The 15480-nt window shown below is 43.2% G+C and overlaps 1 protein-coding gene across 3 annotated transcripts in view; it reads right to left on the reverse strand.

Moving 5' to 3' along the window:
• Nde1 (nudE neurodevelopment protein 1) overlaps positions 1–12772 on the reverse strand; it is a 30136-nt gene extending 17364 nt beyond the window's left edge. For all 3 annotated transcript variants that reach the window (XM_055597690.1, XM_055597689.1, XM_055597688.1), the window contains exons 1-3: positions 12708–12772; positions 5217–5340; positions 4183–4336 (exon numbers count right to left, since the gene is read on the reverse strand). In XM_055597690.1, the coding sequence (XP_055453665.1) occupies positions 4183–4336; positions 5217–5299 (237 nt within the window). In that variant the 5' untranslated portion in view covers positions 5300–5340; positions 12708–12772. The remainder of the gene's footprint in view (positions 1–4182; positions 4337–5216; positions 5341–12707) is intronic.
• Positions 12773–15480: the final 2708 nt, after the last annotated feature.

The following is a 15480-nucleotide window of genomic DNA, read 5'->3' on the forward strand; positions in this document are numbered from 1 at the left end:
TTATTATTATTATTATTATTATTATTATTATTATTATTATTATTATTATTTGCTCATGTGAAATACCATGAGCAAAGAAACTTGGGGAGGAAAGATTTTATTTGGCTTACACTTCCACATCATTGTTCATCATCAAAGGAAGTCAGGATAGGAACTCAGCAAGCAGGGCAGGAACCTGGAGATAGGAGCCGATGCAGAGGCCATGGAGGGGAACTGCTTACTAGCTTGCTCCTCATTGTTTGCTCAGTCTGCATTTTTATTATGTATACAATGTTCTGTCCGCATGTATACCTTCATGCAGAAGAGGGCACCAGATCTTATTATAGATGGTTGTGAGCAACCATGTGATTGCTGGGAATTGAACTCAGGACCTCTGGAAAAGCAGCCAGTAACCTCTGAACCATCTCTCTAGCCCCAGTCTGCATTTTTATAGAACCCAGAACCACCAGCCCAGGAATGGCCCCATGCACAATGGGCTGGGCCTTCCCCAATAATCACTAATTAAGAAAATGCCTTACAGTCAGATCTTATGAAGACATTTTCTCAGTTGAGGTTCCCGCCGTTCAGATGACTCCAGCTTGACATAAAACTAAGCAGGACAGCAGAAGGCACTGGGAGTTATGTGGCAGTCAGTCAAAGAATGCATGCCTCAACTCTCCTAAGCATTGCCCGGCAGTCCTCTCAGCACCTGCCACCTGTGATCCTGTCCAAGCTCACCTGGTCCTTTCAATGCCCAGTGACCTTCAAATAAACCATTCACATAAATCCACAGCTAAAGAAAGTCACATGCATTCACCTAGGCCTCAGCTACAACTCAATATGACCCTGCTTCACACATGAGCACTGTACGAGCAGAGCAGCAGGAATGACTTTAGTTGCTTGTACCTCACAGAAGGAGATGTCAGATACTTAATATGACAACCGTCCTAACTTTTTAATTCAAGACACTCTCAAGCAGTGTAAGGGAAGGGAAGGGAAGCTCAGTTTGATTGACCAGTGCTTTCCAAGAGCAAGAAACAGTCCAGCTGACATCTCATTGGTTAGCTACTACCCATTTGGAGCAGTTATGAACCTACTGTGAACCTTATGAACCTACTGTGTGCCAGCCTTTGTGCTGGTATGTGGTTAAATCTTCTGATCCCATGCCAGAGATATGGAAATTAAGACCCAAAGTTGATCTGCAACAAATAACACAGTCAAGACCAGGCCACTAGAACATGTATTCTTTTTAAAAATTTTTGTGTGTTTGTTTTTTGAGACAGGGTTTCTCTGTGTAGCCTTGGCTGTCCCGAACTCACTTTGTAGACCAGGTTGGCCTTGAACTCATAGTGATCCACCTGCTTCTGCCTTCTCAAATTCTGGGATTACAGGCATGTGCTACTGAGCCTGGCTCAGAGCATGTACTGTTAAAGAAAGGATACTAAGCAATTTTTATTGCTGGTGGACTTACTTATGGTTTCTTGCTGTGGCAAGACACCATGACCATGACAACTCTTATTTAAAAAACAAAAAAAATTTAATTGGGGCTGGCTTACAGTGTCAGAGGTTTAGTTCATTATCATGGTGAGAAGCATGGTAGCATGCAGGCAGACATGGTGCTGGAGAAGGAGCTGAGAGTTCTACATTTGGATCTGCAGGCAGCAGAAGGAGACTGTCACACTAGGCCTAACTTGAGCATATGGGACCTCAAAGCCTGCCTCCACAGTGACACACTTCCTTCAACAAGGCCATACTTCCTAATGGTGTTGCTATCTATGGGCCAAGCATTCAAACACATGAGTCTATGGGGCCATTCCTATTCAAACAATCATACAGGCTGTCAAGAAAGTTAAAAAATAAGATAAAATAAAATAAAATAAGAGCTAGCTCCTCTTCCTAACTAGATTAAAAAAAATAAATAAAGCTGTTGTGAGAATCAGTCAGCTGTGCCAGAAGGTGATATCATAATGCCCAGGCTAGAAAGGAGGATGACAGGCCCCTTGAAAGAAGAATGACCAAAGTGGCTGTTAAATGATCTGAAAGATGACAACAGGAAGGGGCCTTCAACATCCTAAGGCTGTCGGGGTTTCCTGGCAAGGATCAGAGAGCAAGTGCCTGCATTTAAGCAAAAAGAAACTAGATCCAAGAAGATGGAGAGACCCAGATCCTCTGCCTGCATAGAGTCAATAGTTTGAATTTGGGACATGAAAATTGCTGAGAACTGAGCTTTCATCTGGGACTAATTGTGAAAAGCTGTCAGCTGATGGAGGCCTCAGTAAATGCTGTTTGATACTTTACCGGCTGCTGAATTCAAGGCTTGATGGACAGCTGACACACCAGCCATAGGTGATTGATAGGCAACTACAGGTGGCAGGTTCTCTTCCCAGTGTTTTTCCCTCTCTGTGCTGAGCCTCATGGCTCTAGCCAGAGGTTGTAATGAAGAGGTCTCCTGCAAGCTTAAGGTTCAGTCTTGAAGTATGTAATTACTCAGTAACTGAAGGGTATGCATGCAGTCCTTACCTACGAAAGGCCCCTTACTATCCCCAGCCATTGTTCATATCACAAACCTTCCTCTCCACAGCTTCCAGCCCCAAGGCCTCTTTAATGTGAGAATTGGAATGATTTCTCATTGCCTGTTCCTGGGGTCAAATGAAAATACTTCCAGGATCAACAAGAAATTTGGACCCTATAGAGAACAAGGAGCAAGAGACAGTCTTTGGTGTCAGAATACAGTGACCAGAACAGGTTCAGCTGTCCATTGGTATGGACTACTGCAGGCCTTATGAAGCCAGCTCTCCATCTCCTAAAGGAAGTTAGAAATCCTAATTGTTCTGGGAAGCTTCATAAACCTTAGCTTCTGATATTAAATATATTTTTTAAACCTCGAAACTACATAGAAACCCTGTCTCAAAAACAAACAAACAAATCATGAAACTGAGCTGGCAAGATGACAACTGCCACTAAGCCCAATGACCTGACTCATATAATGGAAAGAGAGAACTCCCATGGGTACAAGTTGCCTCAGAGAACAACTTGCAGACATCAGGCTTGATGCAGGCACCTTCACCAGCTGAGCCATCTGATAGACCAGACGTAATTTTGACTTGTACAACTTCGGGAGTTGGGAGTGCTATTTGTTTCGGGCAGATGAAAGCCAGAAATACTACTCACTATCTTGCTTGGCCCCTCACTTGTCCAGGATCAAGTAAGCAATACAGGACTTCCTCTGAGAGGACACATTGCAAGGCATTCTGCTACATCCCCAAAACTTTCAGACACTACCAAACCATACACATTCTTTGTTATTCCCATGATTGCCTATGATATAGCTTAGTTTACAAACTAAGAAATTAACAATAATTACAAAATGGTATGATTATAATATTATACCATTAAAACAGTTATTTAAAACATATAAATTGTTTATGCCTGAAATTTCCCATTTAATGCTTTTTGGATTTTGTTTGCTCACCAATAATCCAAACCTTGGAAAATAAGGTCACAGACATGAGGTCCAGGTAGAATAACTGCAGTGCCAAGTTAATAAATGTGCTTATTAACATGGTCCAACAAAATGTTCTAGAAGGTGATGTTCTATGGTCTGTGTGTCCAGAAGTGAAAACCATGAGTCACATATGGCTATAGAGCACTTGAACTGTGGCTAATGTTAGTAGAAAAATTATTTTTTTCCTCATTAACTTTCAGAAGCCACAAGTAGCTAAGAGATACTACACTGTACCTTGTAATATAAAAGCAGGAGACATTCTAAAGCCAGGCATGATGGTGCTACCTTTAATCCTAGCACTTATGAGGTGTATACAAGAGAATCAGGGTTCAAGGCCACCCTCACCTACATAGTAAATTCAAGGCTGGTCATAGCGAGCCTGGGCTACTTGACCTAGTCTCAAGAAGTTGCAATTCTGACACTGCAGCCTCTGAAGAGCTCTCCTTGCCATGTCCCTTGTGAAATCAGTACAGGAACCACCTAAAAGGGTGGTAGTCCATGTGTGTGTCCTGCTTTTCACAGATTTCCACACACAGGGGCAGAAAAAGTACAATGACCACAGACACCTGACAAGACTGTGGGATGGAGTGGGCCTGGTACACAGTCACTTCACCCTGCAGAACTGCTTCTTCATCCATGTAACACCTGCTTGCCACAAGCCATGCCTACCTGTAGACATGTCCCTCAGGGCCCCTCACCTTCACAGTCTCCAACTCCATTCGAAGGCGATTATTCTCTGACAAAAGGTCCCGGTTCCTTGTTTCAATTTGCTGCAGCTGAGTCTCCAATTCAGCTTCATACTCCCGGCTTCCTTCCTGGAATTCTCGGAGTTCCTCCTGTGTATTCTCTGCCCTGTAGTAGGATTGGAAATAATTCTATCACAGAATTAATAATGCTGGGTATTGTGCCACAAAGTGGGGTGTAGGGATCATGACTTTATTCAGCCACCATTATTCCCATTTTATGGACAAGAAGACAGTTTGTGAGAGCTGGCATTGAAGTATACAACTGTAATCTTAGCGTTCAGGAGGCTGAGACAGGAAGCTCAAGAATTCAAGACTAGCCTGAACTATACAGTGCCGAACCCAACACACAGATATAGGCACACAGACACACACACACAGAGACAGACAGATAGACAGACACACAGACACATACACACACCACTCTTAGAGGTGTGCACCGAAACACAAGTTTCAAGAGCTTATCTTTTTTCAATTTTATGTGTACAAGTGTTTTGCCTACAAGCACATATGTGGACCAAATGCAAACCTGGTACCCAAGGAGGCCAGAAGATCCCTTGGAACTGGAGTTAAGGATAGTTGTGAGTTACCATGTGGGTGCTGGAAAGTAACTCCAAATCCTCTACAAATGCAGTAAGTACTCTTAACCTTGAGCCATCTCTCTAGCAAGAGCCTATTTTGATAGGCACTGGTAAATCTTCTCCCCGCCACAGAAAACCTGACATACATAAAGATGCATCCAGAATGTACACTGAGATGTTAGAATGGTTAGGTGCCTCAGTCTATAGTTCAAATCCTAACTCTACCTCTTACAGCTGCTGCCTTAGGCAGACTGTCTGAGTTCTCTAAGGCCCAGAGGCCTCTGTAAATCAAGGTGATTCTAGTTTCTTCTTGGGTCAGTGTTGTTTCTGGAGCATCATGTGATAGGCCACACACATGGCAGCCACCACTCTCCCAGGAAAAAACAGTGAGGGACACTGCAGACTGACCTCTGCTTGTAGGTCATGGCCAGGTCTCTCCAATAGTGTGTCTCTTCCTCCTCTGATCCAAAAGTCTTTCCTGAGTCCTCCATAGTAAAATGGTCAAAAGCTCACTCTTCCTGTGGCATGATGTCTAGGAGAAAAGTTTAAAAAGTATTAGCAACTTCTGGGTAATAGCTGGCCTTTAATCTTAAAACAAAACAAAAAAACATAAAATCCCTGAACTTCATGCCTCTCTAAAACTAAAACTAAATCCAAATAAAAAGTAGCCTATCTCCAGTTACAGCCCAAGACCTAAGTGTATCTCCCCACAAACATTATCACCTAGCATAGGACCCTCAGATAAAAAAAGATATCTATCTTCTAGATCCCTGGCTCCTCTGGGGGACTAGTGGGAGAAGGAGATGTGAGTTACATGTATATTACTACAAAGTCCCAGGTGAGCACAGGGACAGAACTCTACACAAGATGCTGACCCATGACAATGACATAAGTGTGGAGTGGCTACTCTGGTGGACTTGGACATGGACGTGCCCCTGAGAAGCCACAGCAGTGCTGGACATGCATTCCTGCAGTATCCGAACACTCAGGGAGTCCACACCTCAACCCGAAAGTCAAGATGACACATGAGGAACATGTGAGATGGAAAAGAGTTGGGCATTGTATCCCTGGCATCCCAACATTCAAGGAGCTAAAGCAAGAAGGTCACAAGTTCAAGGCCAGTCTGGAACCCTGTCTCAAAGAAAACTAGACTAGGAATGTAGAAGGATGAGGAAAAGGAGGACATTAAATACACAGACAATAGTGAAGTAACTAGGAGTATGGGGGAGCTGAGGAAGTCCAGGAAGGACACTGCAGAGCATGAACTGTGGAGGTGAAAGAAGGACCCTGGACCTGCAGGCTATGGGCTATTCAAAGTAAAAGGCTGGGAAGCAAATTTCCATTGGCAGTTCATAGACTCCTTGCTGAGGTGTCCTGGGTGTCCTGGGTGTCCTGGGTGTCCTGGGTATCTGCTCATTTACCACCCTCAATGTATCAAGAGGTCACTGGATGTGCTGATTAATACTAATTGACAAGCTAACAAGATGAATGATCACCTAGGAGACAACCTCTGGGCATGTCTATGTGGAATTTTCTAGATAAGTTAATTAGAGCAAGGATACCCACCCTAAATATGGACATCACCATCCCATGGGTTGGTTCTATGCTGCATAAAAGAGATGGAAGCCAGGTATAGTAGCACATGCCTTTAACCTCCAGCATTTGGGAGGCAGATGAAAGTGGATCTTTGTGAGTTTGAGACCAGCCTGGTCTATGTAATGAGTTCTAGGACAGCCAGAGCTACATAGTGAGAACCTATTTTGAGGCCAAAAGAGAGAGAGAGAGAAAGTGAGCTGAGCAACAGCATTGATCTCTCTCTGCTTCTTGACTGCAGATGCAATATGACCAGCCACCTCAAACTGCTGCCACCATGACTAACTGTTTCCCTTTGAACTATGAGCCAGAGTAAATCCTTCCTTCCTTAAGTTGTTGGGTATTTTTTCATAGCAATACAAAATACACATACACAAGTGTGCAAACACAGAAAATAACTCAAGACATAACCAACACTATTTTTGGCTTAAAAAATCATTTCACTCTTCTCTCCCTCCTACTATTTCTCTTTTCAGGTGTCATTTTGTGACTCCACCCATAGCTGAACAAAGTATCTAGACCTAGGTCTTCTGCACAGCTATGGCTAGAAACTCACAAGTAGTAGCCTGCTTGAAAAGGGATCCAATAGGAAAATATTGCCAATGGACCTAGAAAGATGGGATCCTGTCAAAATCATCACCAGGGCAGCTATACTAGATTAAAGGTTATAACCAAGAATCCACTCCATGAGTTAATAAACATCACCAGTACTGCTGCCAGAGGAGTTTTAGAAAGGGGCTTCCTGAGCTGGAGAGACAGGTCAGTGGGTAAAGAGCTTGCTGAGCAAGTGTGAGAAGCTGAGTTCAGAGCCCCAGAACAGAGGTAAAATTAGATGTGGTAGCACATGTCTATAATCCCAGTTCTCTCGGCAAAGTAAGAGGCAGAGACAGGATTCCCAGAAGCTCATAAGCCAGCTATCTTGGTATACATGCTACAAACAAGACCCTTCCAGCCAGGGGGCCAAAGCGCAAGCTTGTAATCCCAGAATTTGGGGAGGCAGAGACAGGCAGATATCCATGAGATCAAGGCCAGCCTGGTCTACTAAATAAGTCCAGGAAAGCCAAGAAATCCTGTTGGGGGGAACTCCATATCCACATGTGCCTGATCAAATGAACATGAACCCATACAGAGGAGAGGAAGGGGAGAGGACAGGGGAGAGAGGAGAGAAAAAGGCTTCTTTTTTTGAGACATGGTCTTACTTATGTAGCCCAAGCTTGCCTGGAACTCATTATGTATCTCATTCTGACTTTTTTTTTTTGATCCTTTTGCTTCAAGCTTCTAATTGCTAGGACTGTAGGCATGTGCCCCAGTGCTCAGCAGAAAAATAGCTTCTAAAATCACTACTATCTTGTCTAATGAAGTTTAAAACTTGAACTTGAGGAAGGAAACTGATGGAAGTTGTATGTGTGGGTTAGGGAAGGGAGTGCTGCTCTTGCTCTCACAGATGGGAGGAAGAGGCTCTCATTACGAAGAAGAATCTGTGAATTTGAATCTCAGGTACTGCAGAGAAACTGAGCAGGGACCAGGACTCAGCTTGAGAACTCTGTCACACTAACTAACAGACAAACAGCACAGGAATGGCATTTCCATCAAAACTATATGCATCCTAAAAGCATTTTTAAATGAAGGAAAATGCCACAAGCAAAGAGAGAAGTGACAGCTACACCTCTTAAGTATGAAACTGCAATCTTCAAAATGTAAGATTTTTCTTTTTATTTGGGAATGTCTCATGAAGTCCTATAGCACTGCTCTCTACCACAGAAAGTATTCAAAATGTCTCATAAAGAGACATTCTTGGGGCTGGAGAGATGGCTCAGTGGTTATAGAGTACTGTCTGCTCTTCCAAATGGAGCCGGGTTCAATTCCCAGCACCCACATGGCAGCTCACAACTGTCTGTACCACCAATTCCAAGGAATCTGACACCTTCACACATAAAATAAAATAAATTATTACTTTTTTTTTAAGAGTCCTTTCTTTCAGGGTTATTTATTGAAGCTTACTATGTAATAATTTTTCAATAGGCATTAGCCTCTTTAGGCTGTTCTATGCTAAGAGATGGGCAAGATGCTCAGAGGAGAAGCAGAGACCTAGATGTAACTCAGTTGGTACAATGTTTGCCTAGCATGCACGAAGTCCTAGGTTCCATCCCTAACATGCCTGTAATCTTAGCGCCTAGGAGACAGAAGCAGGTGGATCAAAAGTTCAAGATCATTCTCCACAAGGACAGTTGAAGGACAGCCTGGGACATATGAACCCTGACATTGGTAATGAAGAAAAAAAAAGAATGAAGAAAAGGAAAAAGAGAAATAGAAGGGAAGAGAGAAGAAGAAAGAAAAAAAAGAGGAGGGAAAAAAGGAGAAGGGGAAGGCAGAGGAGCAGACACAGCAGCAAGCAGTAGCTACTGTGCCTCTAATACCACCAAAGAGTGGTAGAAGCAACTGGACCCAAATGCAAGATATCTTTATGAAGTCCAGTTCAAGATCTGCAAAGTTGCATATAGATTGGCAGGAGTTCAGTGGGGACAAGAGTATTTTAAAAATACCATTCCAGTTAATATCAGGTTACAGTACACACAGCTTTGTGCCTCCTATCTTAAAAATTGATACTACAGTGGAATGATGATCCATGCCTGCAATCTCAGCTACTAAGGCAAGTGAGGCAGGATTCTTAAGTATGAGTCCAGCCTAGACAACTTGGCAAGACCCTTGTTAAGAACTTATCTTGAAAATGAAATTGAAACAAAAATCCAGGTATGTAGCTCAGTCAGAGGAGCACTAAACTATTAAACATGGGTCCAATTCCCAGTACTAACAAAAACTAAGGGAATAGGATATCCATTTATATTATTCATGTGTAGTTAAACTGCTTCTCAATTCCATGGTTCAATCTTATGCCTATGTGGACAAATCTCACCACAGCCTAAAGCATCTCTCCCATTTAGGACCACACAAATATGTTTTACAGGGCCGGAGAGATGGCTCAACCAGTAAAGGGATCTCATGCAAACATGAGAACCTGAGTTCAAATCCAAAATTACCCATGTGAAAAGCTGCAGATTGGTATTCTATGACCCTAGTGCTGGGAGACAGAGATAGGCAGGATCCCTATAGCTCATTGGTCAACTAACCTATCCCAATCAATGAGTTTCAAGTTCACTGAGACTTAAACAAACAAATAATTAATTAAGGAAAACAATTGAAGATACTTACCATGGATTTCTGGCCACACACATACCATACAAAATTTTAAAAATAAATTTTAAAATACATCTGTTTTCTATAACTTGGTTTTACACCTCTAAAAATTCATTTCAGCATAGACTTTTTGTGTGTATATGTAGGTGTTCGTGCACATACGGAGCCAGATGTTGACATCGGGCGTCTTCATCTATCACTTCCCATCTTTCTTTCTTTTTTTTTTTTTTTTGAGGCAAGTTCTCTCACTGAACCTGAGGCTCACAATTCTGCTACTCTGGCTGGGCAACAAGCCTCAGGGCCCTCCTGCCTCTGTAGCCCAGTGCTACAGAGGTGTATACCATCACACCATCTTTTTATGTGGGTGCTTGTTGCAGAAAACCTACTGTTTGAAGTTGTAGTTCTCCTAGTCCAGATAGCCATTATGAGCATTAAAATGAGGACTCTCTCTTTCCCAGCAGGGCCTCTTGCTCTCTACCTGATTTCATCTGGAGAGTATCTTTAGACACAGACACCCCTAACCACATCTGATATATGGCCTCTGACAGAGCTCCTAGCTAGCTCTTCCCCTCCCTGCACCTATATGATAATTAGGTACTGTTTCCATTCATATGATAGAAGTGTGCTATATAATGTAAATCAAGCATCCTTAAAGTGTCTAGTTCTAACCAATTATGTACACCTATCCTTGGAGCTCCCCCCCCAAGGGGTATATAATCTTTGTTCTCTGGAATTAAAGTTGAATTAGCTCCCTGCTGTGATCCCTGTATGGCGCGCAATGCTCCAGGCCATTCCAGGCAAGTTTCTAGCCTTCTGCCCCTCCAGCAGGGAGACAGCCCCTAGGCAAGAGGAGAAAGGTGCTGGGGACAATACTTAGATCCTCATACTCTGAAATAAGAACTTTAGTGGCTGAGTTATCTCCTCAGTCCCTAGGACTGGTTTTGTTGAAACATAAAACTGTCTGAAAATACTCAAGACACCTGAGTGAACAAAGCTGGTCAGCAATACTTGGATTACGTGAGTTAGCCTAGTAACCTTCTCCAGCCCAGTTTTATATCTTTCTCTATCAAAACAAGAGCTGAATGGAAAGTACGGTGGTGGTGCACGCCTTTGATCCCAGAACTTGGGAGGTAGAGGCAGGTGAATCTCTGAGTTCAACGCCAGCCTGATCTACAGTGCAAGTTCCAGGACAGCCAAGGCTACACAGGGAAACCCTGTCTCAAAAAAACCTAAAACAACCCTGTCTCAAAAAACCTAAAACAAACCCCTCAAACAAACCAACCAACCAAGTAAACAAACAAAAGAGTTGAAAAAGAGAGGCAGGGAAAAAGAAATCCATTAAATATTCACACACAACCTGTGTGGTGATGGACACATGGTATGAGTGTACAGAAACGATGTCACTTGTGGTGAAACACACCAGTCAGTAAGCCTAGCGTGTCTTCATGCTTCCTATGTATGAAGACATGAAAGGACATGTCCTCAAAGGGAGAGAAGAGGACAACTGGGACACTATAGTGCTATTAAATAAGAACTATAAGCACTAAGGTAGAAGCAATCACAATAACCATTGTCTCCTTCTCTGTAACAAGGGACAGAGAGAGACTGGAGAAAAGGGCCAGAATGCAGCTGGAATAGGCACTGAGCTTGAACCTATACCCGACATACTCTTTACAACAAACTTTTTAGTAAAAGAAATTTAAAAAATAAAATTTGGAGTAACATATTGTGAACTGGAGTTTCCAGACAGAAGGAGGAAAAGAGGAAAAAAGGAAGATGGAAGGAAGGAAGGAAGGAAGGAAGGAAGGAAGGAAGGAAGGAAGGAAGGAAGGAAAGAAGGAGGGTTGGCTGGACCTATCTATGTTGAAGATTCTACAAGACCAAATGACTGAACTTCAAGATTACAGAGAGTTAAACTGTTGCAAATCAGAGCCAAATTATCTGGTACTATATTTTTTGTCTATTTAAAACCCATGCATTGCCCATACCAGTGTTTGACCTAACACTGTAAGTATCAAAACCTAAAATGTGTTCTGAACAGACTTTTAGATTTCACCAATCTTAATTCTACTAGGGTTTTCCCTACTGTGATCCCTACCACTGTGGTCGGTACACACCTAAATTTATTACCTTAAATAATAAAATAATTTTATTATTATTATTTTGTTGTTGTTGTGTAATCAGTAAGACCTCATGTAACAACAGTGGAGCATGGTGTTTGAGAAAACCGGAATCTGCACCTGAGCCACTGTAATTCATACTGGGTTGCAGACTAAACTATTTTCTGTTTGAAGTGAAAGCTGTGTTTTTGAGTTGAAAATGTGGTTGCATCTGAATTTTTAAAAGAGTTATACTTGGTGGGCTATGGGGAATTACTTAAACCTCAAAACAGGTTGAAAACCAGTGTGGTGAAGAAGGGTTCCTGGTCTTAAATAACCTCAGGCTTTGGGAGTAGTTTGTATTAGATTGTACTTAAAAAACACCCCACCTGAGTCCTAAAAGGTTGTCCTAGCACACAAGACAGAGAAACAGCTTGCAGAGGAAATTACAAACCTCCACTAGGCCGCAAAATGCTTCTTCTTTATCAGGAAAGTTGAGAAAGGTACCAGCTAAAAAGCAGAAGGATGCACAGCCTGGCACAAAACTGATGACTTAGGAGAGAGAAAATCGCTCTGGAGCCAAGGTGACTCCGGGTTGCCCACCTCAAAGAGTAGGTGAGCTGGGCCAACATCCAAGGTAAGCACTCTCACCCTTTATTGAATAAAGTTTAACCGATGCAAAGTGCTGTCTAGGGAAATCTGAAAAGTCCCGCGGACGAGACTCAAGAGACACCGAGGAGGAGGTTAGATACAAGCCGATACCCGTGCGGCAGCAGCTGGGGACCTGGGAACTGTGGGATGAAGGGCAGGCCAAGGGACCCGGGGTCAGTGGGGCAGCGCGGGCACTGGTCTTGAGGACTCTCGAGGAAGGGAAGTGGCCAGCAGAAGAGGAAGAGTTGGACAGGACCAGCGGATGAAAGGTGGAAAACTCGGGGTGGGGGCAGGCTTGGGGGTCGCGCCCGTGAATGCTGCGGGCGTGACGGATCCCTGCCCGCAACCTGGGTCCACTTACCCTGCCAGGGCGGCGACGGTCCCAGCGAGGCGCGGGCTAGCAAGGCCTAAGCAGGTCCAGCCTAGCCCACACCTCGCGGCCCGCGCCTCCCATTGGTTGCTGTGCTCGGGATGCATCCGAATTGGCCAATCAACGAGAAGAAGCGAGGTTTGGAAACTTTTCCTAGGCCCGGGCGCGGCTCAACCAAGCGAGGGAGATGCCGGGCAGGAGGGGGCGCAGGAGGCGCGGGACACTGGCCCGGAAGACCGGCGTGGGAGAGAGCCTGCAAGCGGCCTGGTGCTTGGGATGCCACGCACTCTGGAACACCCGCAGGCCTCTCTTTCACACTGGTTGCACTTACACGCTCTCGGTCTTGCCCAAGAAGAGACAAAGGAGCAGTTGGTGGGAGAAACCCAGGCATTAGGAATAGCTGGTATTGGGTTACACTTAAAGTTTCCTAACCAAGCCTAAAAATGCTATACTAACCCAGAATGCAAAGACAAAACTGGCATAGAAAACGAAAAACTTCCGCCCGGCCCATAGGGCCCTTGTTCGTCTCACAACTTTACACCCCAAATAGAATCTTTAACAATAGCTTCTTCTGAGACAGCATAATTTAGTGTGAAAGAACTTGATTTTGAATCCTACACCTGGCAATTATTAGCTATGTGAATTTGAGACAAGATATTAAATGCTAGTGGATAAAATGGAGTTTTTGCACAAGGCCAAATACGTAAAGAATTTGTAAAACGCTTTGTACAGAGATTTGTTAATAGTAAGTACAACGTATGTATTAGTTAAATGACCATGTGTTTAACAACCATGTGTTTCAGGCACAATGCTAAGTTCTTTTGTGGGTGTGGCGCTGGTTTTCTAGAACCAGTCTCATTTTGTCCAGACTGGCCTCTAATTTGTGTAGCTGACCTTGAGGTTTCTGTAGCCCCCTTATGGGTGTGGGTATGTGTCACCTTGGCTCCAGAGCGACTTTCTCTCTCCAAAGTCACCAGTTTTGTGCCAGGTTGTGCATCCTTCTGCTTTTTAGCTGGTACCTTTCTCAACTTTCCTGATAAAGAAGAAGCATTTTGCGGCCTAGTGGAGGTTTGTAATTTCCTCTGCAAGCTGTTTCTCTGTCTTGTGTGCTAGGACAACCTTTTAGGACTCATGGGGTGTTTTTTAAGTACAATGTCAATTTTATTGAGGTGCTAGGGATGGGAGCAAGGCATGTTAGGCAAGCACTCCTCCAACTGAATCGCATCTTAGCCCTTTGTTGGTTTTGCTTTTTGAGACACTATTTCCTATGTAGCTTTGGCTGGCCTCAAATTCCTGAGCATCTTGTCTCACTCAGCCTTATATTTCTGCTGGGATCACAGCCCGAGATAATAATAATTTCTTAACATTAAGTCATTCTAATTGCCTAACAGTATTGAGTACTGTTAGGCACAAGGTAATGGTACAACCTGGTGGATAAGACAAAGACTATGATCTGAAAGGGTTAATGCAGTAAATAGGTATAGAATTTCAAATGCCAAATATTGTTGCCTGGGTTTTTTTTTTTGTTTGTTTGTTTGTTTGTTTTTTTGTTTTGTTTTGTTTTTGTTGTTGTTTTTTTGAGAGACCAGGGAGGCACAGAAAGGCATATTTATCTTACATTTTTGGCAGTACTGGACTTGAACCTAGGGAGCTGGCCATGTTAGGCAAACACTGTACCATTGCACTATACCCCCAGCCTCCTGTAATTGTTTAAAAGATGAGAAAATAAAAGTAGTGAAAATCTAGTAAGTTGCCCAAGGTGTTTTGATTTGTAGCTAGCTAACAAAAGGAGCTTAAGGCGGGCTCAATTGTGTTCTGCCCCATGGGCTACACATGGGTCACTCCTCTAAGAGTGACCTTTCTCTAATTTTGCTTTTGATGCCTCAATAGTTCCTTAAAGAAACTCAAAGGCATAAAGAGAAATTCCACTACCTATATCCAATAAATTGAGGAAAGTACTAAACTGTGTTCATGATTTTTTTTTAAGATTTATTTTCATGTTTCTTTTTATGTGTATGGATGTGTATGTATACACAGCACATGCATGCCTGATGTTTGCAGAAGCTAGAGGAGGACACTGAATTCCCCTGGAACTGTAGTTACAGATGGTTGTGAGCCATCATGTAGGTGCTAGGAACTGAAGCTAGGTCCTCTGGAAGAACAGATAGTGCTCTTAACTGCTGAGCCATCTCTCCAGCCCCACCCCCACTCCTATCCCTCCCACAGTATTTTTCAGAAAACTTTCAAATAACAATCATCCTGCTACCTTTAGACTTTCTTTTTTATTCATAACTATCACCCTGGTTTATAAACTGAAGCATAAGGTAGACATGCATCTGTATGGATCCACTCAGGAAGCAGAGGCAGGCAGATCTCTGTGAGTTCGATGTCATCTGATCAAAAGTAAGCTTCAGGACAGCAAGACTATGAAGGGAAACCCTATCTCATAAAAGAGAAAGAGAGAGAAAATTAACTTTAAGAAAATATTATCTTTTCATAATACAATATTTTGCTGCATGTGTGCCTGCATGCCAGAAGAGGGCACCAGATCTCATTATAGATGGTTATGAGCCACCATGTGATTGCTAGGACTTGAACTCAGGACCTGTGGAAGAGCAGACAGTGTTCTTAACCTCTGAGACATCTCTTCAGCCCATCTTTCCATAATAAATGTCCTATCTGTCTCTCCCTGGCTTTGCTGCTGTAGATAGGATTGTACTATGTGGCTTAGGCTTCTTTCAAACACATGATCTTCCTACCTAGC

The sequence above is a fragment of the Psammomys obesus genome, unplaced genomic scaffold (genome assembly GCF_907164565.1).
Source record: "Psammomys obesus unplaced genomic scaffold, mPsaObe1.curated_primary_1811, whole genome shotgun sequence".
Lineage (NCBI taxonomy): Eukaryota > Metazoa > Chordata > Mammalia > Rodentia > Muridae > Psammomys > Psammomys obesus.